Source organism: Entelurus aequoreus, linkage group LG18 (genome assembly GCF_033978785.1).
Source record: "Entelurus aequoreus isolate RoL-2023_Sb linkage group LG18, RoL_Eaeq_v1.1, whole genome shotgun sequence".
Lineage (NCBI taxonomy): Eukaryota > Metazoa > Chordata > Actinopteri > Syngnathiformes > Syngnathidae > Entelurus > Entelurus aequoreus.
The window spans coordinates 43,294,117-43,319,295 of record NC_084748.1 but is presented as its reverse complement, the minus strand read 5'-3'; the positions used below and the strand labels follow the sequence as shown (position 1 = coordinate 43,319,295).

The 25,179-nt window shown below is 42.0% G+C and overlaps 1 protein-coding gene across 3 annotated transcripts in view; it reads right to left on the bottom strand.

Annotated features, from left to right (window-relative positions):
• krt222 (keratin 222) overlaps nucleotides 1-24,845 on the bottom strand; it is a 56,046-nt gene extending 31,201 nt beyond the window's left edge. Inside the window, exons 1-7 of one of the 3 annotated variants that reach the window (XM_062027194.1) lie at nucleotides 24,818-24,845; nucleotides 24,498-24,747; nucleotides 24,384-24,417; nucleotides 24,094-24,306; nucleotides 13,221-13,303; nucleotides 6,285-6,438; nucleotides 3,511-3,768 (exon numbers count right to left, since the gene is read on the bottom strand). In XM_062027194.1, coding sequence (XP_061883178.1) covers nucleotides 3,511-3,768; nucleotides 6,285-6,438; nucleotides 13,221-13,303; nucleotides 24,094-24,291 — 693 coding nt within the window. In that variant the 5' untranslated portion in view covers nucleotides 24,292-24,306; nucleotides 24,384-24,417; nucleotides 24,498-24,747; nucleotides 24,818-24,845. Of the gene's footprint in view, nucleotides 1-3,510; nucleotides 3,769-6,284; nucleotides 6,439-13,220; nucleotides 13,304-24,093; nucleotides 24,307-24,383; nucleotides 24,748-24,817 lie in introns of those variants that run through there. The other 2 variants (XM_062027196.1, XM_062027195.1) reach the window with 2 other exon arrangements.
• Between the last annotated feature and the right edge of the window lie 334 nt (nucleotides 24,846-25,179).

The following is a 25,179-nucleotide window of genomic DNA, read 5'->3' as shown; positions in this document are numbered from 1 at the left end:
ACATGTTTTGCTTTATTCATTATTGACTTGTTTCTTGCTACTTTATGTTGTATATTTTTTTACATGAGATTTCCAATTCATTTTATCATCTATTATTACACCCAAAAATGTGTTTTGTTTCACCCTTTCAATTTCTACTCCGTCTATTTGTATTTGTGTTTGATTTTCTCTTCCACTGTTACCTAATAGCATTATTTTAGTCTTACTGAGATACAAAGATAGTCTGTTTTTGTCAAACTATCTTTTTCATTTGTTCATTTCTTTTGTTATTATTTGTATTATCTTCTTTGTGTTCTCTCCTGAACAAAATGCAGTTGTATCATCTGCAAATAAAACTAACTTGAAGTCCTTTGTAACTTTACAAATGTCATTTATATAGAGATTGAACAATTTTGGTCGGAGTATTGATCCCTGAGGTACGCCACAAGATTTTTTTTTTAGCTCTGTGGAAGTGTGTTCTCCTATCTTCGCGTATTGCTTCCTGTTGGTTAAGTAGCTTCTTATCCAGTTCAAGACCAACCGTGGACCCCGACTTAAACAAGTTGAAAAACTTATTGGGGTGTTACCATTTAGTGGTCAATTGTACGGAATATGTACTGTACTGTGCAATCTACTAATACAAGTTTCAATCAATCAATAAAAACCCTCTGATGCTTTGTTCATTAAAATGTTATGATTAATTGTGTCAAATGCTTTTGTTTCCGACATTAACATGAATTAAAACATCTGTAAAAATCTGCGCATAACTTTTTCAGCTATCCATAGCAGAATGAAAGAAACAGAGTGAAGCCTCTTTGTCAGTCATCCACCATTTTTGTGTCTGTGGGTGGAGGCAGGGCTCGTTACGTAAACATAAGGTAAAGTAGTAGAACGTATCCGTAAGGCGAACTAACTAACTAACTAACTAACTAACTAACTAACTAACTAACTAACTAACTAACTAACTAACTAACTAACTAACTAACTAACTAACTAACTAAATAGCTAACTAACTAACTAACTAACTAACTAACTATCAGCACATATTGAGCCACTCAAAATGTGTCTTGTAAACACCCCCATCAAATATGGGATGTCAAATGTGATGTCAAATGAAAACATCACATTTGTATGGGTTAATCTTCTTATTAACCCATACCAGTATGGGTTAGTAACCCATACTGCTTATTTACACCCTGAAATACATTAAATAAGAGTGAAACTATGCTTGCAAATGATATATAACAGCCCGGCCCGTCGATATGATTTTGGTAAGTATAACAATTAGCTGAAATCTTTGGACGAAAGAAACTGCTCTTCTGAGTGTGTCCACTGGATGTCGCCACATGGACAAAGATAAGACCTTCTGGAGGAAAGTTCTGTGGTCAGATGAAACAAAAAAAATGTGTGCTGTTTGGCCACAATACCCAGCAATATGTTTGGAGGAGAAAAGGTGAGGCCTTTAATCCCAGGAACACCATTCCTACCGTCAAGCATGGTGGTGGTAGTATTATGCTCTGGGCCTGTTTTGCTGCCAATGGAACTGGTGCTTTACAGAGAGTAAATGGGACAATGAAAAAGGAGGGTTACCTCCAAATTCTTCAGGACAACCTAAAATTATCAGCCCGGAGGTTGGGTCTTGGGCGCAGTTGGGTGTTCCAACAGGACAATAACCCTAAACACACGTCATAAGTGGTAGAGGAATGGCTAAATCAGGCTAGAATAAGGTTTTAGAATGACCACTCCTCTTGACAAAATTGGTGCAGTTAAGATACATTTGTTGGTTTTCTGACATGGACTTGTTTCTTCAGCATTGTCCACACTTTTAAGTCAGGACTTTGGGAAGGCCATTCTAAAACCTTAATTCTAGCCTGATTTAGCCATCCCTTTACCACTTTTGACGTGTGTTTTGGGTCATTGTCCTTTTGGAACACCCAACTGCGCCCAAGACCCAACCTCTGGGCTGATGATTTTAGCTTGTCCTGAAGAATTTGGAGGTAATCCTCCTTTTTCATTGTCCCATTTACTCTCTGTAAAGCACCAGTTCCATTGGCAGCAAAACAGGCCCATAGCATAATACTACCACCACCATGCTTGACGGTACACTACCGTTCAAAAGTTTGGGGTCACATTGAAATGTCCTTATTTTTGAAGGAAAAGCACTGTACTTTTCAATGAAGATAACTTTAAACTAGTCTTAACTTTAAAGAAATACACTCTATACATTGCTAATGTGGTAAATGACTATTCTAGCTGCAAAAGTCTGGTTTTTAGTGCAATATTTACATAGGTGTATAGAGGCCCATTTCCAGCAACTATCACTCCAGTGTTCTAATGGTACAATGTGTTTGCTCATTGGCTCAGAAGGCTAATTGATGATTAGAAAACCCTTGTGCAATCATGTTCACACATCTGAAAACAGTTTAGTTTGTTACAGAAGCTACAAAACTGACCTTCCTTTGAGCAGATTGAGTTTCTGGAGCATCACATTTGTGGGGTCAATTAAACACTCAAAACGGCCAGAAAAAGAGAACTTTCATCTGAAACTCCACAGTCTATTCTTGTTCTTAGAAATGAAGGCTATTCCACAAAATTGTTTGGGTGACCCCAAACTTTTGAACGGTAGTGTAGGCTTGGTGTTCCTGGGATTAAAGGCCACACCTTTTCTCCCCCAAACATATTGCTGAGTATTGTGGCCAAACAGCTCAATTTTTGTTTCATCTGACATCACATGGACAAAGATAAGACCTTCTGGAGGAAAGTTCTGTGGTCAGATGAAACAAACATTGAGCTGTTTGGCCACAATACTTAGCAATATGTTTGGAGGAGAAAAGGTGAGGCCTTTAATCTAAAATCATCAGCTCGGAGGTTTGGTCTTGGGCACAGTTGGGTGTTCCAACAGGACAATGACTCCAAACACATGTCAAAAGTGGTAAAGGAATGGCTAATTCAGGCTAGAATGAAGGTTTTAGAATGGCCTTCCCAAAGTCCTGACTTAAACGTGTGGACAATGCTGAAGAAACAAGTCCATGTCAGAAAACCGACACATTTAGCTGAACTGCACCAATTTTGTCAAGAGGAGTGGTCAAAAATTCAAGCAGAAGCTTGTGGATGGTTACCAAAAGCGCCTTATTGCAGTGAAACTTGCCAAGGGACATGTAAGCAAATATTAACATTGCTGTATGTATACTTTTGACCCAGCACATTTGCTCACATTTTCAGTAGACCCATAATAAATTCACAAAAGAACCAAACTTCATGAATGTTTTTTTTTGTGTTACCAACAAGTATGTGCTCCAATCACTCTATCACAAAAAAAAACAAGAGTTGTAGAAATGATTGTAAACTCAAGGCAGCCATGACCACGACTGTACACCTGTACTTCAAGACAAAACTGCAGGTTGAAGCGTAGTGAGTCCCTAACCAAAAGGGCTGTTTCTCTAAACCAGTCGGCCTGCATTAGGGGTCTAGCTAGCCGTGGACCAAAACAACACCAAGGCAAATTATGAGGATGCAGGAAGAGACGTGTACCTCACTGAGTGTCGTTCTTGTTGGTGCTGCGGTCGCTCCAGCTTCAGATCGGCTTGCTCCGGCAAAGCCGGGAACCGAACGCGAGCCCCGGCCGAGGTTTCTCTCACCCTGGTCGGGGAAGCCGTCCCGGTTGCACCGAGACTTGATTCGTTCGAGGAGTCTGGGGAGCTCCATCGCTGCGCCATCCTCTTCCTGCGTGGTCCTGGCTAACAGAGCATCACATGAGGCGGCCCGCCGCAGCTGCAGCACCCGAGCAGCCTGCCAGCAGCCAACCACAGAGGTGGGGGAAGGGGGAGGACGTCAGAGAGGGAGAGACAGAGTGGTAGTACAGTACTTACGTTAAATATGTCTGCGACATGCCTTGCATTTAAAAAAAAAAACATCCGAGTCCTGATTGGGTATGCAAAGAATGACTGACTTTACTTAGGAAGAAAGGAAAAATGGTAGTCTCGCTATTAGAAAAGGAATAAGGAGTAAAAATGACGGATTAAGTGATCAACCCATCAGAAATAAAATAAAATATAATATGCATAATTATTTCTGATTATTATTATTAATAATATATCATTATTATTTTTTTTTCCTTTATTTAATTGATTTATCTGTAAATATTATATGTAATATAATATAGTATTATATGAGGTGGCGACTTGTCAAGGGCGACCCCCCGCGACCCCGAAAGGGACAAGCGGTAGTAAATGGATGGATGGATGGATGGATAATATGAATAATTCTTTCTGATTATTATTATTAATAATGCATTATTATTATTATTTCGTTTTTCTTTATTTTAATTGATTTATCTGTAAATATCATATATAATATAATATAATATTATATGAGGTGGCGACTTGTCCAGGGTGTACCCCACCTTCTGCCTTAATGCAGCTGAGATAGGCTCCAGCGACCCCCCCCCCCCCGCGACCCCGAAAGGGACAAGCGGTAGAAAATGGATGGATGATGGATAATATGAATAATTATTTCTGATTATTATTATTGATAATGTATTATTATTGTTTATTTTTTCTTTATTTAATTGATTTATCCGTAAATATTATATATAATCTAATATTATATTATATGAGGTGGCGACTTGTCCAGGGTGTACCCCGCCTTCCGCCCGAATGCAGCTGAGATAGGCTCCAGTGACCCCCTGCCACCCTGAAAGGGACAAGCGGTAGAAAATGGATGGATGGATGGATAATATGAATAATTATTTCTGATTATTATTATTAAAAATGTATTATTATTGTTTCTTTTTTCTTTATTTAATTGATTTATCTGTAAAAAATTATATATAATATAATATTATATGAGGTGGCGACTTGTCCAGAGTGTAAACCGCCTTCCGCCTGAATGCAGCTGAGATAGGCTCCAGCGACCCCGAAAGGGACAAGCGGTAGAAAATGGATGGATAGATGGATAATATGAATAGTTATTTCTGATTATTATTATTAATAATGCATTATTATTATTTATTGTTTCTTTATTTAATTGATTTATCTGTAAATATTATATATAATATAATACAATATTATATGAGGTGGCGACTTGTCCAGGGTGTAGCCCGCCTTCCGCCCGAATGCAGCTGAGATAGGCTCCAGCGACCCCCCCCACCCCCCACCCCCCGTGACCCCGAAAGGGACAAGCGGTAGAAATGGATGGATGGATAGATAATATGAATAATTATTTCTGATTATTATTATTGATAATGTATTATTATTATTATTTTTTATTTTTTTATTTAATTGATTTATCCGTAAATATTATATATAATCTAATATTATATTATATGAGGTGGCGACTTGTCCAGGGTGTACCCCGCCTTCCGCCCGAATGCAGCTGAGATAGGCTCCAGTGACCCCCCGCCACCCTGAAAGGGACACGCGGTAAAAAATGGATGGATTGATGGATAATATGAATAATTATTTCTGATTATTATTATTAAAAATGTATTATTATTGTTTCTTTTTTCTTTATTTAATTGATTTATCTGTAAAAATTATACATAATATAATATTATATGAGGTGGCGACTTGTCCAGAGTGTACGCCGCCTTCCGCCTGAATGCAGCTGAGATAGGCTCCAGCGACCCCGAAAGGGACAAGCGGTAGAAAATGGATGGATAGATGGATAATATGAATAGTTATTTCTGATTATTATTATTAATAATGCATTATTATTATTTATTGTTTCTTTATTTAATTGATTTATCTGTAAAAATGATATATAATATAATATTATATGAGGTGGCGACTTGTCCAGAGTGTACCCCGCCTTCCGCCTGAATGCAGCTGAGATAGGCTCCAGCGACCCCGAAAGGGACAAGGATGGATAGATAATATGAATAATTATTTCTGATTATTATTATTGATAATGTATTATTATTATTATTATTTGTATTTAATTGATTTATCCGTAAATATTATATATAATCTAATATTATATTATATGAGGTGGTGACTTGTCCAGGGTGTAGCCCGCCTTCCGCCCGAATGCAGCTGAGATAGGCTCCGAAGGAGTCGATATCGCCAGTCAAGGGTGTTAAAATAATTCCTCAATGGCGGTCAGTTATTCCTGTTTTTTTGTGAGCAACAAGTATGTGCTCCAATCACTCTATCACAAAAAAATAAGAGTTGTAGAAATGATTGGAAACTCAAGACAGCCATGACATGATGTTCTTTACAAGTGTATGTACACTTTTGACCACGTCTGTATGTGTTATATTTCCCAAAAATACCCCAAATGTGAGTAATGTGCTCAAATGTAGCGACCTGATATTGTTGGTGCACATCCTGCAGCTCTGTCACGGAGTTGTGGATGTCAGTCTGCAGTATCGTGCAGTTCTTCTCAGTGGTCTTCTTAGACTCCCTCAGCACAGCCACCTGCTGCTCCAGAAGCTTGGTGTTACACTCCTCCGTCTCACATCTGCAACATGCATACAGAGGATTACTAGCCAACACTCACATGATATCTCATTTTAATCGTTCGTAAATATAAACAGTAGGTGATGTGAAAAAAATGCCATAATAATGGACTTATATGCTTTCCCCCTTTGTGACCTCTAAATGTTACAGTGTCGGATGTAATGCAAAACATTTTTTACCACTGTGTTACATGGCCTTTCCTTTTAACAACACTCAGTAAACGTTTGGGAACTGAGGAGACACATTTTTGAAGCTTCTCAGGTGGAATTCTTTCCCATTCTTGCTTGATGTACAGCTTAAGTTGTTCAACAGTCCGGGGGTCTCCGTTGTGGTATTTTAGGCTTCATAATGCGTCACACATTTTCAATGGGAGACAGGTCTGGACTACAGGCAGGCCAGTCTAGTCTTTTACTACGAAGCCACGCTGTTGTAACACGTGGCTTGGCATTGTCTTGCTGAAAAAAGCAGGGGCGTCCATGATAACGTTGCTTAGATGGCAACATATGTTGCTCCAAAACCTGTATGTACCTTTCAGCATTAATGGCGCCTTCACAGATGTGTAAGTTGCCCATGTCTTGGGCACTAATACACCCCCATACCATCACAGATGCTGGCTTTTACACTTTGCGCCTAGAACAATCCGGATGGTTCTTTTCCTCTTTGTTCCGTAGGACACGACGTCCACAGTTTCCAAAAACAATTTGAAATGTGGACTCGTCAGACCACAGAACACTTTTCCACTTTGCATCAGTCCATCTTAGATGAACTCGGCCCGGCGTTTCTGGGTGTTGTTGATAAATGGCTTTCGCTTTGCATAGTAGAGTTTTAACTTGCACTTACAGATGTAGCGACAAACTGTAGTTACTGACAGTGGTTTTCTGAAGTGTTCCTGAGCCCGCGTGGTGATATCCTTTACACACGGATGTCGCTTTTTGATGCTTACGTGCAGTGATTTCTCCAGATTCTCTGAACCTTTTGATGATATTACGGAGCGTAGATGGTGAAATCCCTAACTTCCTTGCAATAGCTCGTTGAGAAATGTTGTTCTTAAACTGTTGGACAATTTGCTCACGCATTTGTTGACAAAGTGGTGACCCTCGCCCCGTCCTTGTTTGTGAATGACTGAGCATTTCATGGAAGCTGCTTTTATACCCAATCATGGCACCCACCTGTTCCCAATGAACCTGTTCACCTGGGGGATGTTCCAAATAAGTGTTTGATGAGCATTCCTCAACTTTGTCAGTCTTTTTTGCCGCTTTTTTTAAACATGTTGCAGGCATCAAATCCCAAATGAGCTAATATTTTCAAAAAATAACAACGTTTTCCAGTTCGAACGTTAAGCATCTTGTCTTTGCAGTCTATTCAATTGAATATAAATTGAAAAGGATTTGCAAATCATTGTATTCTGTTTTTATTTACCATTTTCACAACGTTCCAACTTCACTGGTTTTGTGTTTTGTAAATGCTCTCTGCCTTCCCGCTTCCTGGCACTGCCTGGAAGTTACAATGCAACAAGGTATTCACAGCACTTCACTTTTTTATTCCAAGATTGACTACATTTATTTCTGTCCAATAATCCATAATGATAATTTGATTTTTGATTTTTTTCCCCGTAAATGTATTAGAAGAAGAAAACTAAAACAGTCAAATATACTTGAGTATTCACCACCTTAACTTCAGTTCAGTTCAGTTTCAGTTTATTTGGAACATGCATACGATACAATGTAATGCATCACATATTTCCAGTTGTTTCATTACAGATCGTCCGAAAAGGAGTAGGAAGAAGCTGAGTTTATTTAATCCTACACCTTTTCATACCATAGCCATTTTATCCCATTTCATTGTTCTCTGTAACAGAACAGTGAACAAATAAATAATATACCATAATAAGTAAACAAATATTAAATACATGAATAATCTTTATCTAAAAAACAAAACAAAACAAAGGGTTCAAGATGTTCATCATAATTCTTGTTCTGTGTGCTTTGTGAACACTTGCAGTTTGAACAGTCTCTTAAACTGCTTTGTTTGATTTCTCTGGTTAATCCATTCCATAATTTAATTCCACATACTTATACACTAAAGGTTTTAAGTGTTGTACGAGCATACAAATGTTTTAAATTACATTTTCCTCTAAGGTTATATTTCTCCTCTGTTGTTGAGAAGAATTGTTGTACATTCTTGGGTAGCAGGTTATAATTTGCCTTATACATCATTTTAGCTGTTTGCAAATTCACTATGTCGTGGAATTTCAGTATTTTCGATTCAATAAATAAAGGGTTTGTATGTTCTCTCAAATATTATGTATTATTCTAATTGATCGTTTTTGTAACACAGTTAGTGAATGAAGCGCACATTTGTAGTTATTTCCCCATATTTCTACACAATAACTCAGATATGTAACACTAGCGAGCAGTAGAGAATATGAAGTGATTTTTGGTCTAGAACATGTTTTGCTTTATTCATTATTGACGTGTTTCTTGCTACTTTATGTTGTATATTTCTTTTACATGAGATTTCCAATTCATTTTATCATCTATTATTACACCCAAAAATGTGTTTTGTTTCACCTCTTTCTGTGTTTTGTTTCACCTCTTTCAATATATCTACTCCGTCTATTTGTAATTGTGTTTGACTTTCTCTTCTACTGTTACCTAATAGCATTATTTTAGTTTTACTGAGATTCAAAGATAGTCTGTTTTTGTCAAACTATCTTTTTAATTTGTTCATTTCTTTTGTTATTATTTGTATTATCTTCTGTGTGTTCTCTCCTGAACAAAACGCAGTTGTATCATCTGCAAATAATACTTTTTAACTTTACCAATGTCATGTATATAGAGATTGAACAATTTTGGTCTAAGTATTGATCCCTGAGGTACGCAGCAAAATATTTCCAGCTCTGTGGAAGTGTGTTCGCCTATCTTCACATATTCTATATTGAAATAATGGACTGTTTGATCTCATCATTTATTTTGACACATTTCAAAAACAATATAATCGGTCTGTAGACCGATGCGAAAAAGGAACTTCTACACCGTTCATAGTGCCTGCCTTTTACCGCCAACTTGTGATTAGATGTGTGATTCCACAGCGATGACGCCAATTGTGCAACGTTTGAAGGTATCTTTCCACACCTTGCAGAACACTGTTGACATGTAGCCATTTTCACATTGTTTGCACAGCATGAGAACGTTCACTGGAGCCGGCATTCTAAGCATCTGGTGTTCGGACTCCGTAGCAATAATCGAAATGAATTGTGAATACCAATGTTTTTCCCCACAAATTGTATTTTATTGTAATGTTTCTGGGCACCATATTTAATGTTTTGTTTTCTTCTTTCATTTAAGGGCTTAAAAGCTATATAGTGACGTTTAATGCTTTTTAATGACCCGCGTAAACCCTGTTATATAACCTGCTGCGAATGGATGGATTTTCTTTACAAATAATCAGCATCTCTCGTAAGTATAATGTATTGGATTCCATTTTTTAACCCTTGTGTGGTTTATTAAAAGAAAAATGATACAATTAAATAATATTTCAAACTGAGACTCACTGACTTTGGCTCATTTTCTCTAAAGAACATATATCAAAATACATATTTAAGGACCACACTCCATACACCCCCTCTACACATTTCTATTACATATAAGATGTCCGGATCCACTGGACCCGGGGCTAATAGAAGTGTGGAAATTGATGTTCTGTATACCACCCACAAACACACACACACGCACACACACAGCAGGCCTAGACAGGAGGAGGACAGAGTGTAGGTACACAGAACATCAGAAGGTCAAATGTGCGACAAAATGAGAGCAGACAGTGTTGACAAACAATGTTGCAACCTAGTGTGGGAACCGCAGGTGCAGAAACACAAAAGAAGAATCCCTGTAGGATGCAGAAACTGGCAGAGAAATTTTCCGTGCAACGTTCATATTGTTGTTACTCAGCCAGCGTTTGTGGGTCTGATGGACCCGTTGCATTTTGTGGCTTTTAATGCCTCGCAATCAAACACTTTTATGTTAAAATACTGAACATATGTTTACCTTTTCCCAATAAATCAGACCTACAATCGGACCATCAGACCCACAAACGCTGGCTGAGTAACAACAATATGAACATTACACAAGGGTTTAGAGATTAATTTAATCGGTTAAGGACCATGCGTTCTGTCACCTATCCTGTTTGTGATTTTCATGGACAGGATTTCTAGGCAGAGTCGTGACCATGGCGGAGAGGGTATACAGTACGTCTCGGGGGGGCTAAAGGTTGCGTCACTGCTGTTTGCTGATGATGTGGTCCCGATGGCACTTTCGGTCCGTGACCTTCAGCTCTCACTGGATCGGTTCGCAGCCGAGCGTTCCGCGGCTGGAATGAGGATCAGCATCTCCAAATCTGAGACCATGGTTCTCAGCAGGAAACCGATGGTTTGTACAGTCCAAGTAGAGAACGAGACTCTGTCCCAGGTGGAGGAGTTTAAGTATCTCGGGGTCTTGTTCACGAGTGAGGGAAAGATGGAGAAGGAAGTCAGCTGGAGAATCGGAGCAGCTGGGGCGGTATTGCAGTCTCTCTGCCGCACTGTTGTGACGAAACGAGAGCTGGCCCAGAAGGCAAAGCTCTCGGTCTACCGAGCTACCTCATCATCATCATCGGCGGTCACTCGAACGAGTATTACGATCATCCTGGTAGGGGTGTATCCCTTTATGGAGGATGCCTGTGCGTGACTTAGTTTAACGTGGGGAGACTGGTGCACAGACAGTCACCACACAATCCTTGACATAATCGGGTCAGGGTCCAGTGGCATGGAGTCCAAGACGACTGGGGACCCTTCTTCCGCCATCGCAGCCGTTGTGGTAGTTCTTAAATCTACCGTCTTCCGCCTGCTCCGTCGTTGAGGTCTTCCCCGTATCCCTGGCTAGGGGGCAGTCAGGTACTAGGCCTTTGCCAAGGGCCACCTGGGGTAACAGTAGTAAAGGGGTTAACCTCCTAGTGCCCCAAGACCCCATAGAGGAGCCTCCACTGCCGGATGCACTTTAACGTCATGCCCAGGACACAACCGAGCTATCTACATTCCTACTCTCACCTATGGTCATGACGTGTGGGTCATGACCGAAAGAATAAGATTGCGGATACAAGCGGCCGAAATGAGTTTCCTCCGAAGGGTGGCTGGCATCTCCCTTAGAGATAGGGTGAGAAGTTCAGTCACCCGAGAGAGACTCGGGAGTAGAGCCGCTGCTCCTTCGCTTGGAAAGGAGCCAGCTTAGGTGGTTCGGGCATCTCGTGCGGATGCCTCACGAGCGTCTCCCCTTGGAGGTCCTAGTTGCACGTCCCACTGGGAGGAGACCCCGGGGCAGACCAAGGACCAGATGGGGGGATTACATCTCCTATCTGGCCTGGGAATGCGTCGGGATGCCCCAGGAGGAAGTTGCTAATGTTGCTCTGGAGAGTGAAGTCTGGGGGTCTCTGTGACCCGATTCTGGATAACGGTTGAAGATGGATGGATGGATGGATGGTTAAGGTAAATGGTAAATGGTAAATGGGTTATACTTGTATAGCGCTTTTCTACCTTTTTAAGGAACTCAAAGCGCTTTGACACTATTTCCACATTCACACACACATTCACACACTGATGACGGGAGCTGCTATGCAAGGCGCTAACCAGGACCCATCAGGAGCAAGGGTGAAGTGTCTTGCTCAAGGACACAACGGACGTGACTAGGATGGTAGAAGGTGGGGATTAAACCAGGAACCCTCAGGTTGCTGGCACAGCCACTCTCCCAACTGCGCCAAGGCATTCAACTGAAAGTCCTGGTGCCAAATGGACTTGTCCAGGGTGTACCCCGCCTTCCGCCCGAATGCAGCTGAGATAGGCTCCAGCATCCCCCGCGACCCCGAAAGGGACAAGCGGTAGAAAATGGATGGATGGATGGATGGATGATAATAATGCTGAAGGGAGTTTCTGAATTTCCCAGCAACAGAACTAAACATGACAATGCAAACTAATCCAAAAAGTGATAGTAATACAGTGTTGTGAAGTAATTGGAGTACGTACACTGTATTACCAAAAGTATTTGGCCACCTATCCAAATGATCAGAATCAGGTGTCCTAATAGCTTGGAACGGCCACATGTGGAGGAGGAATTATGGTGTGGGGTTGTTTTTCAGGAGTTGGGCTTGGCCCCTTAGTTCCAGTGCAAGGAACTTTGAATGCTCTAGGATACCAAAACAATTCCACGCTCCCAACCTCTTCCAACATGACTGTGCACCAGTGCACAAAGCAAGGTCCATAAAGACATGGATGACAGAGTCTGGTGTGGATCAACTTGACTGGCCTGCACAGAGTCCTGACTTGAACCCGATAGAACACCTTTGGGATGAATTAGAACGGAGACTGAGAGCCAGGCCTTCTCCACGAAACATCAGTGTGTGACCTCACCAATGCGCTTTTGGAAGAATGGTGGAAAATTCCTATAAACACACTCCGCAACCTTGTGGACAGCCTTCCCAGAAGAGCTTTAATAGCTGCAAAAGGTGGACCCACATCATATTGAACCCTATGGGTTAGGAATGGGATGGCACTTCAAGTTCATATGTGAGTCAATATAGTACTTTTGGCAATATAGTGTATGTCTTCTACCTCGATGACTGCACATTTGCATACATCCAGTAGAACAATATGAATTACAGTTTTTTAATCATACTATCTTTGTCGTGGTGAAGGATAAAGCTAAATCTAAAAAGTGGCTATAACTTTCAAGAACGATTCAGGCGCACACAGCTGACCTGGCCTGGATGGCTGCAGCTCTGGACTTCATGTTGTCAGACTGTAAGGCCAACCGGGCATTCTCCATCAGGAGTTGACCGACCTAGCAAAACAAAACAAAAGTCAGATGCAAAGTGGTGGATGCATCCCATCTACGTCGTCTCTTGACAATTCTGTAGGCTCTGAAAATATTTGCTCCACAAATGAACAAATTTGAGCAGGAAGTGTTGTCAAACCAGTCAAATATTTGTAGAAAGTTGCTGAGAGCAGCACTAGCGGCACTGATATACATGTGTTTTAATTACATACACTCACTGTAATAAAGTGACGAGTGGTGAGACACTGACTTTACTTAATTTAAATCATTGGCATAACAAGAAAAATTAAATAATGGATAAATTCAGGTCAAAATCAAATACTTTTTAATCCCACATTTTTTGTCTTTACTTATAAAAATGAAACACACGTGTGGTAAGCTTTTGTGGTCAAAAGTTGACATACACTTGTAAAGAACATAATGTCATGGCTGTCTTCAATTTCCAATACTTTCTACAACTCTTATTTTTTTGTGATAGAGTGACTGGAGCACATACTTGTTGGTCACAAAAAACATTCATGAAGTTTGGTTCTTTTATGAATTTATTACTGAAAATATGAGCAAATCTGCTGGGTCAAGAGTATACATACAGCAATGTTAATATTTGCTTACATGTCCCTTGGCAAGTTTCACTGCAATAAGGCGCTTTTGGTAGCCATCCACAAGCTTCTGCTTGAATTTTTTACCACTCCTCTTGACAAAATGGTGCAGTTCAGCTAAATGTGTTAGTTTTCTGACATGGACTTGTTTCTTCAGCATTGTCCACATGTTCTCAATGGGGTTTAAATCAAGACTTTGGGAAGGCCATTCTAAGACCTCAATTGTAGCCTGATTTAGCCATTCCTTTACCACTTTTGAAGTGTGTTTGGGGTCATTGTCCTGTTGGAACACCCAACTGCGCCCAAGGACCCAACCTCCTGGCTGATGATTTTAGCTTGTCTGAACAATTTGGTGGTAATCCTTCTTTTTCATTGTCCCATTTACTCTCTGTAAAGCACCCGTTCCATTGGCAGCAAAAGAGGCCCAGAGCATAATACTACCACCACCATGTTTGACGGTAGGAATGATGTTCCTGGGATTAAAGGCCTCACCTTTCTCCTCCAAACATATTGCTCGGTATTGTGGCCAAACAGCTCCATTTTTGTTTCATCTGACCACAGAACTTTCCTCCAGAAGTTCTTATCTTTATCCATGTGATCAGCAGCAACCTTTAGACAAGCTTTAAAGGCCTACTGAAATGAAATGTTTTTATTTAAACGGGGATAGCAGATCCATTCTATGTGTCATACTTGATCATTTCGCGATATTGCCATATTTTTGCTGAAAGGATTTAGTAGAGAACATCGACGATAAAGTTCGCAACTTTTGGTCGCTGATAAAAGAAGCCTTGCCTGTACCGGAAGTAGCGTGACGTCACAGGTTAAAAGGCTCCTCACATTTGCACATTGTTTACAATACAGCGAGAGCGATTCGGACCGAGGAAAGCGACGATTACCCCATAATTTGAGCGAGGATGAAAGATTTGTGGATGAGGAACGTGAGAGTGAAGGACTAGAGTGCAGTGCAGGACGTATCTTTTTTCGCTCTGACCGTAACTTAGGTACAAGCTGGCTCATTGGATTCCACACTTTCTCCTTTTTCTATTGTGGATCACGATTTGTATTTTAAACCACCTCGGATACTATATCCTCTTGAAAATGAGAGTCGAGAACGCGAAATGGACATTCACAGTGACTTTTATCTCCACGACAATACATCGGCGAAGCACTTTAGCTACGGAGCTAACGTGATAGCATCGGGCTTAACTGCAGATAGAAAAAAAAGAAATAAACCCCTGACTGGAAGGATAGACATAAAATCAACAATACTATTAAAACCATGTACCTGTAACTACACGGTTAATGCTTTCCAGCCTGGCGAAGCTTAACAATGCTGTTGCTGACGACGCCATTTAAGCTAACTTAGCTACGGGACCTCACAGAGCTATGCTAAAAACATTAGCTACCATCTACGCCAGCCAGCCCTCATCTGCTCATCAACACCCGTGCTCACCTGCGTTCCAGCGATCGACGGAGCGACGAAGGACTTCACCCGATCATCGATGCGGTCGGCGGCTAGCGTCGGATAGCGCGTCTGCTATCCAACTCAAGTCCTCCTGGTTGTGTTGCTGCGCCAGCCGCTAATACACCGCTTCCCACCTACAGCTTTCTTCTTTGCAGTCTTCATTGTTCATTAAACAAATTGCAAAAGATTCACCAACACAGATGTCCAGAATACTGTGCAATTTTGCGATGAAAACAGAGCTGTTTGTATTGGGATACAATGTGTCTGAATACTTCCGTTTCAACCATTGACGTCACGCGCATACGTCATCATACGTAGACGTTTTCAACCGGAAGTTTCCCGGGAAATTTAAAATGGCACTTTATAAGTTAACCCGGCCGTATTGGCATGTGTTGCAATGTTAAGATTTCATCATTGATATATAAACTATCAGACTGCGTGGTCGGTAGTAGTGGCTTTCAGTACGCCTTTAAGGTGTGGCTTCTGGAGCAAGGGCTTCCTTCTTGCATGGCAGCCTCTCAGTCCATGGCGATGCAAAACATGCTTGACTGTGGACACTGACACCTGTGTTCCAGCAGCTTCCAAATCATTGCAGACTGTGCCATACACTTCATACTTATAAACAATTGTCTGCACAGTTGCTCTTGGGACCTTAAGCTGCTTTGAAATGGCTCCAAGTGACTTTCTTGACTTGTTCGAGTCAATGATTCGCTTTTTCAAGTGTGCCTCGTCGAATGACATTTCTCTGCAGTTTATCGTCGGATATTCATCAATGTTTCCGCAAACATTGTATCGGCGACAAAACCAGGCAAGCGCCATACAACCCAGTTTATGAAGGATTGCACAACCAGACGCTAAGCTAAGAACCGGTTTCTGTACAAGTATACATTTACAACACAGCTCATCGCATAAATACATTAGGGAAATGATTCATAAGGCCCCGTTCCTGGGTGGGTCGTGCGTGGGAGGAAGGTGGAAGGTTGATCATTGTGCAATGCAGTCTGCTGAAAGTGATGGAAAACACCATTCGACACAGCAACTGACGCTGTAATCAGAGTTGGAATAGTCACCTAAGCATATTTTAAAGTATTCAACACTCTGGCGGCTAAAGTGTATTGTGCACCACCCCAAATTAGTCACGTTTCATGTGTCAGGTAAACCACGACGAACATGGCCATATGGATCCCCTTCCTACTTTAGGCCTATTAGTGTTTGCATGTTATTAATATCCTGACTATTATTATCCTTCTGTAATCAATGTCATTATTTTATCCGGATTAAGAATCAGACTGTATTAAATAGCGTACTTTTTCATTGTTACAGTCAGTTTGCATTGGCTCCCAATGGCCTCCGCACCCAGCTGGTGCGTGCGTGTTCTGTGTGCTAGTTTCCGCCCAACGTACAATTTACAAAACCCAAAACCAGTGAAGTTGGCACGTTGTATAAATCGGGAATAAAAACAGAATACAATAATTTACAATTCCTTTTCAACTTATATTCAATTGAATAGACTGCAAAGACAAGATGCTTAACGTTGGAACTGGTAAACGTTGTCATTATTTGCAAATATTAGCTCATTTGGAATTTGATGCCTGCAACATGTTTCAAAAAAGCTGGCACAAGTGGCAAAAAGGACTGAGAAAGTTGAGGAATGCTCATCAAACACTCATTTGGAACATCCCACAGGTGAACAGGCTAATTGGAAATGGGTGGGTGCCATGATTTGGTATAAGACCCAATGGGGAGGCGTGGCCGGCAGACCGACGGCGAGGTGGGGCACGCTAGGGCCAGCGGTGAGGCGTGGCGCGACGGGATCGTCGCCGAGATAAATGCCAGGAGCGTGGATCGCCCACCTGGGCACAATTATATAATCTCCTCTCACTGAATAAAAGGGCGGGAGCCGAGAACGACGGGGCAGAAGGAGTTGGAGAGACGCGAGCACATGCAGGCGGTGGAGAGCGAGAGGCAGACGAAGACGACTCGGCAAGCTGAAAAACGTACCGAAGAGCGAGCAGGGAAGAAGAGCTGAAAAGCGACCCGACAAGACGGAGTTTACTTGAAAAAATAAACAAAGTTAAAACTGCTCGACGTCATGTCTGTTCTTGGTGGTCCGTGGAACCTGGACGACAGTGAGAGACTGTCACATTTATTACGGCGTCGATCCCGGCGCGCCCCGCCTCGCCGCTGACCCGCCGGCCACGCCTCCTCGCCGCCATCTCGGGGTCGGCCCCGGCGTGCCCCGCCTCGCTGTCGGTCTGCCAGCCACGCCTCCCCACAGGCCCCGTTTAAGGTTATCCAGGGTAAATCCCACCTAACCTTATCCGTGTCAACACACAGCAATGCCGCCGTTTAAGACCCCCGCCACCGTCCGTCCGCCGGCGCAACGCCACCTAGTACGCAAGCGCGGAAATTGCACACGTCATAGTCACCTCCAGTGTTGCTTTGTGTGCAAGTTCTTAAATTTAACTCATCTGAACAATATCCAGTGTTGTGGTATTTCAATTAACTGGAATCCAGTGTGCTGTGGGGACCTTTTGTAGTGAATCACACCTGAGACATCATACATTAATCAAATCCTTATTAGACACGTAATCAATCTAGGGATCTAGATATCTGGTCAGGATACCTCACTCTTTTGCCTTCACCTTCATTGTCCATTCCTTTTTGGTGACTTTGTATAGTCTGGACCTAGACGTTGAGTCCGCGACATACATGGCCGACAATAACTGATACAGTCTGCTTCGCCAGTCCAAAGGCATTCGCCGTTTTCCTTGACGGCCAGGTAATACAAAGCACACGCTACCTTTTTTAATCACATCTACGGGAGCCCGCATTCTCGTTGTCTCTCCTTCGACAAATGGATGAAGGTTTCCGGTAAGTAGAATGACCCCTGCCGGACATTGGAAAATTCTATTGCCGTCTGAGAAGTGTTGTATCCTAAATAGCTGCAATCGCTTTCTCTTAAGGTATTCATGTGTGATTTCCACAAGCGTCTGTACATGTAGAAGAAGGAGAAACACGGGCATTTCTGGTTGACTCGCCTTCATATTTCCAGTGGTTAGCTTCGAGTTACAAAACCGCTTTATTATGAAGCTGGCTGTGGCGCGGTTTTTCCGACGTCAATTCCGCTCCGAACTCAGTTTGTAAACGATCGATGAGTCCGTAAAAAGCTAAAAGCTGGAGATTCAAGAATGACACGGCTGACTTACCCGTGTAAAAATGTGTCCGAGGAGGGGGACCTTAAACGCTGGTTTAGTGTGGCTGAAACGGGGCTTCGGCTAAATAAATATTTGTTTAAGGGGTTAAACGACTTAGTGTAGACAAGAACAACATTTGTCAACCAGCTATTGCAAGGAATTTAGGGATTTCACCATCTACGCTCCGTAATATCATCACAAGGTTCAGAGAATCTGGAGAAATAACTGCACGTAACATTGCATGTCCGTGACCTTGGATCCTTCAGGCGGTACTGCATCAACAAGCGACGTCAGTGTGTAAAGGATATCACCACATGGGCTCAGGAACACTTCAGAAACCCACTGTCAGTAACTACAGTTGGTCGCCACATCTGTCAGTGCAAGTTAAAACTCTCCTATGCAAGGCAAAAACCGTTTATCAACAACACCCAGAAACGCCGTCGGCTTCGCTGGGCCTGAGCTCATCTAAGATGGACTGATACAAAGTGGAAAAGTGTTCTGTGGTCTGACGAGTCCACATTTCAAATTGTTTTTGGAAACTGTGGACGTCGTATCCTCCGGACCAAAGAGGAAAAGAACCATCCGGATTGTTATAGGTTCAAAATTGAAAAGCCAGCATGTGTGATGGTATGGGGGTGTATTAGTGCCCAAGACATGGGTAACTTACACATCTGTGAAGGCGTCGTTAATGCTGAAAGGTACATACAGGTTTTGGAGCAACATATGTTGCCATCCAAGCAACGTTACCATGGACGCCCCTGCTTATTTCAGCAAGACTATGCCAAGCCGCACGTAACATTGAATGTCCATGACCTTGGATCCTTCAGGCGGTACTGCATCAATAAGCGACATCAGTGTGTAAAGGATATCACCACATGGTCTCAGGAACACTTCACAAAACCACTCTCAGTAGTTCGAACATAAACTATCTTGTCTTTGCAGGCAATTCAAATGAATATAAGTTGAAAAGGATTTGCAAATCATTGTATTTTGTTTTTATTTACCATTTACACAACGTGCCAACTTTACTGGTTTTGGGTTTTGCAATGTGCATCATACAGGACTGAAGGGGAATACCATTTCCCCTGCATGACATCATTTTTTTCATCAAACAACTTCCAGCGTCTCAAACAGGGTGTGTCCTCGACTTCACCGCACACATCAAGTGTCAATACGAAACGATTTCCATTTGCTCAAGCGTAAAATGTTGAACATTTCCAGGACGAGGCACACCCGTGTTTGCGGGAAGCAAAATATATCGCGGAAATACCGTAATCAATTAAAGGATCGGAACTACACCGCGCTTTGTGATGTGTGGGTTTCAATACTGCTCATTACTGCTGAGCCTTCTTGAGCGCCTGTGAGCTCAATGGATCAAAAGTATTTAATGTCTTAGTGGCAAGATTACAGATTCTTACTGTGCTGTATTGAAACTGAAAGCACAAATAATCTGATGCATTTTACAAAGAAAAAAAAACATATTTGCATCTGTGCTTGCAACATCAGGAGAAGCTTGGAGGCACATTCCAGAATATTATAAGGCAAAATGACGTTATTCAGCTGTCTTTTCAGCCTTTCTTGCTGTTTTGAGGTGATAATAATAATAATAATAATAATAATAATAATAATAATAATAATACAAATATATTTTATTTGTAAAAAGCACTTTAAATTGAGTAAACAACCTCAAAGTGCTACAGTGTATTAAAAAAAAAAAAAAAAAAAAGATAATAAAAATAAATAAAAATAAAAACTAGAACAGCCTAATATCTAGAACTAGTAGTCATATATCTAAAAAAAAGGCTTTTATTTTTTATTTTTAAAAAGAAGGGTTTTTAAGCCTTTTTTTTAAAAGCATCCACAGTCTGTGGTGCCCTCAGGTGGTCAGGGAGAGCGTTCCACAGACTGAGCTTTGTCTTCTGAGTTTGGAGGAGGTTAGTCTGTCCGGGGCGGAGGTGTCGTGTGGAGGTTTTGGGGGTGAGTAGTTCTTTGCGGTAGAGGGGAGTATTTCCATGGAGGCACTGGTGGGTTAGTAGGGAGACTTTGTATTCAATCCTGAGTGGAACAGGAAGCCAGTGGAGGGATTTGAGAATTGGTGTGATGTGGTCGTATTCTCGCATTGCCGGGGATCCCGACAAGAAGTGCGTTAGGACCATAGCTCCTAGTAAATAATGCCATACCGTAACAAGCCTTACAGTAACTTAGTTTGAATAGGCTTTTGGCCCGACTTACATGTGGAATTCTCAAATCCAAACCTTCCCGCCATATATTGGAGTGCTCACAGGTGAGTTTCAGCATTTTAATTGGTCTATGCTTATGTAACTAATTATAACGTTATTTGATGCACATAAAAAAATGGTGCTTTTAATAGGTTTGCTGTAGGGTTGTACGGTATAGTATAGTATAGTACCGCGATACTAATGAATCATATTTGATACTATACCCCCCGTCGTCGTCACGTCGTTTTTATTGCTGGTTTTACGAGCAGACGAGCATGTTCGGCAGCGCACAATCACAGAGTACTTACAAGCAGACACAGTGTGTAGACAGAAAAGGGAGAACGGACGCATTTTGGCTTAAAAACTAACGATAAAGGTGAAGTTATAACACTGAAACAGGAAGAGGTGCTTTAAGACATGGCTAGCTAACTAGCGGCTAACGTCCATCCGCAGTCTGCAGTGTTTTAGCTACTTCTAAAATCACTAATCCTCGCCTCCATGGCGACAGATAGAGTAAGTTTCTTACAAGTATCATCCCTGCAGGACGAGGAATAGCTAAACATGCTTCACTACACATCGTAGCTCACCGGCGTCAAAATGTAAACAAACGCCATGGGTGGATCTACACCTGACATCCACTGTAATGATACCAAGTACATGAGCGTATCTAGTCGATACTACTATAATTACCACAATATCGTCTTTCGTTTGAAAAATAATGTATATTATGTTTATAAACTCAGGAAATATGTCCTCTGGACACATGAGGACTTTGAATATGACCAATGTATGAACCTGTAATGACTTGGTATCGGATTGATACCCAAATGTGTGGTATCATCCAAAACTAATGTAAAATATCAAACAACAGAAGAATAAGTGATTATTACATTTTAACAGAAGTGTAGAAAGAACATGTTAAAAGAGAAAGTAAGCAGATATTAACAGTAAATGAACAAGTAGATTAATAATTCATTTTCTACCACTTGTCCTTAATAATGTTGACAAAATAATAGAATGGAAAATGACACAATATGTTACTGCATATGTCACGGCCGGGTTTTTGCAGCTTACTGCGAGGTTTGTTCTCCCAGGATGCAAAAGGACTATTCCGGACAAGGCGTGCGGGTAAAAACATGATTTAATCCTCAAAACTCAAAAAGGTACAAAAACGGAAAACGAGGTAAAAGCACAGCTGCGCTGACCGCACTTGGAGTTAAAGTAAATACTTAGCATTGACTATGGACACAGAGAACTTATGAAACTGTGGCATGAAATAAACACGACTTACGTAGTCCAGGCATGAGACAAACAATGACGCCAGGACTACTGACTGGCAAAGGCAGGCTTAAAGTCTTACTGAAATGACTTTTTTTTTATTTAAACGGGGATAGCAGATCCATTCTATGTGTCATACTTGATCATTTCGCGATATTGCCATATTTTTGCTGAAAGGATTTAGTAGAGAACATCGACGATAAAGTTCGCAACTTTTGGTCGCTGTTAAAAAAAGCCTCGCCTGTACCGGAAGTAGCGTGACGTCGTAGGTTGAAAGGCTCCTCACATTTGCACATTGTTTACACCAGCAGCGAGAGCGATTCGGACCGAGAAAGCGACGATTACCCCATTAATTTGAGCGAGGATGAAAGATTCGTGGATGAGGAACGTGAGAGTGAAGGACTAGAGTGCAGTGCAGGACGTATCGTTTTTCGCTCTGACCGTAACTTAGGTACAAGCTGGCTCATCGGATTCCACACTTTCTCCTTTTTCTATTGTGGATCACGGATTTGTATTTTAAACCACCTCGGATACTATATCCTCTTGAAAATGAGAGTCGAGAACGCGAAATGGACATTCACAGTGACTTTTATCTCCACGACAATACATCGGCGAAGCACTTTAGCTACGGAACTAACGTGATAGCATCGGGCTTAACTGCAGATAGAAACAGACGAAATAAGCCCCTGACTGGAAGGATAGACAGAAGATCAACAATACTACCAAACTCTGGACCTGTAACCACACGGTTAATGCTATACCGCCTGGTGAAGCCTAGCAATGCTGTTGCTAACGGCACCATTGAAGCTAACTTAGCTATGGGACCTCGACAGAGCTATGCTAAAAACATTAGCTCTCCACCTACGCCAGCCCTCATCTGCTCATCAACACCCGTGCTCACCTGCGTTCCAGCGATCGACGGCGCGACGAAGGACTTCACCCGATCATCGATGCGGTCGGCGGCTAGCGTCGGATAGCGCGTCTGCTATCCAACTCAAAGTCCTCCTGGTTGTATTGCTGCAGCCGGCCGCTAATACACCGATCCCACCTACAGCTTTCTTCTTTGCAGTCTCCATTGTTCATTTAACAAATTGCAAAAGGTTCACCAACACAGATGTCCAGAATACTGTAGAATTTTGCGATGAAAACAGAGCTGTTTGTATTGGATACAATGGTGTACCAATACTTCCGCTTCAACCATTGATGTCACGCGCAAACGTCATCATATCGAAACGTTTTCAACCGGAAAATTTAAAATTGCACTTTATAAGTTAACCCGGTCGTATTGGCATGTGTTGCAATGTTAAGATTTCATCATTGATATATAAACTATCAGACCGCGTGGTCGGTAGTAGTGGCTTTCAGTAGGCCTTTAATAATGTCTCTAGATTGGAAACAGGTGCGCGTCCCGAACACCAGAGGCAGGTGAAAATCATAAGTCGCCATAGTAACTAAAACAAACAAGGGTGCACAAAAACAGGAACTTTGGAGTCTAAAACTAACAGGACATAACAAAAACATGATCGGGACCACGGATCATGACACATATGTCCGCAGACTAAATTAGGAGCCTTTGTTTGTTTACTTACTAATGAAAGACAAGTTGTCTTGTATGTTCACTGTTTTATTTAAGGACAAACTTGCAATAAGAAACATATGTTTAATGTATTGTAAGATTTTTTAATAAAATAAAGCCAATAATGCAATTTTTTGTGGTCCCTTTTTTTTTAGAAAAGAATAGAAAAGTACCAACATATAGGTATCGGGACAACACTAGTTTGCTGTTTGTGACAAACATGACATACTTCTCCTGTCGCGACTTATTGGAAAGCATAATGTTCATGCCATGCGTCATTAAATGTCACCTCTGCTCACTGCCTCGGTCCCTTTATTACAGCAGTCACACGGTCGTAGTTGACTATTATCCACGGCGGCCTTCACGGTAATGTTATGCTTTGACATACCTCAGCATGATTGGCCAACAATGCGGTTCAACTGGATCTTGTTTTCGTCCTGAATAATCGTTAATTCTTCTCACCTGAGCGCGCAGTTCTTTCACAGCGTTTTCCTGCTCCGACCAGCCCCGAGAACAAGACGCGTTTCTCATGCCCGCTTCGACTATGCGAGCCTCCAGCTGCTCGTTGGTCTCCTGCAGCCTGTTCACCTGGTCCAGAAAGCCTTTCAAACGAGTGTTCAGTCCCCACATGATCCGACCGGAGTTCTGCGACAAATCCATGGTGCTCTTAGATATCTGCGAACAAGAAGTTACAAACATTCAGAAGCCATACAATAATTGGAATATTCGGAAAAAAACAAAACACCACGTACTTCCAAGGTTACCTGAAGAAAGTCTACTGTACAGCTGCAGGTTTTTACAGTGAGAGCTCATTTTAGTGCTTTCAGAGGCGTTAACTAAGTAAATGTTTACCCAGTCTTACTCACGTGAGCTGACTTGGCCTTCCGTGAATAAAGCAAGATAAAGCGTGGTTCAGAAAAAGCCAGCAAAAGTCTCCCAAGTCACTCGGTCACAAGAATCCAAACAACCTCTCCTCACAGCTTAGCCACATTCCACTCCACAGAGCTGCCCGACACTTTCTTCTCCCACTGTGTCGGAGGTCATCATCAGCTGGTCCCCGTGAGACACAGCAGACTGTCAATCGGTGCTTGTTTGGCCTGTGGTCTTTCAACCGTGCTGTTGAGCAAACAAACAAACAGAAACCAGGAGAGGGTAGAGTAGTGGTGGGGTCAAGCACGGTGCTTACATCACCAGCACTCTGGGGCCCTTTGTCCTCTCTGATCCTGGATTACTGAGCCGCTTTCAAACCTGCAGCCACACAATGTCCTCTGACGTTGTGCGTTAGGGCCAGGCGGGTCGATCCCAGTTGCGATCAACAGTGGTGGGCCTCATCCGTGACAACAACGACATGGACTGCAGGGAGAAGGGGGAAACATCTGGTTGACTGGTGCAGAACCGACAACCTGGTCCTGAACGTCGACAAGACCAAGGAGATCTATAGTCGACTTCAGGAGGCACCAGTTCAGCCAGCACAGCAGTGGAGATGGTGAGCAGCACCAAGTTCCTGGGGGTGCAGATAACTGACAATATGACCTGGTCCCTACACAC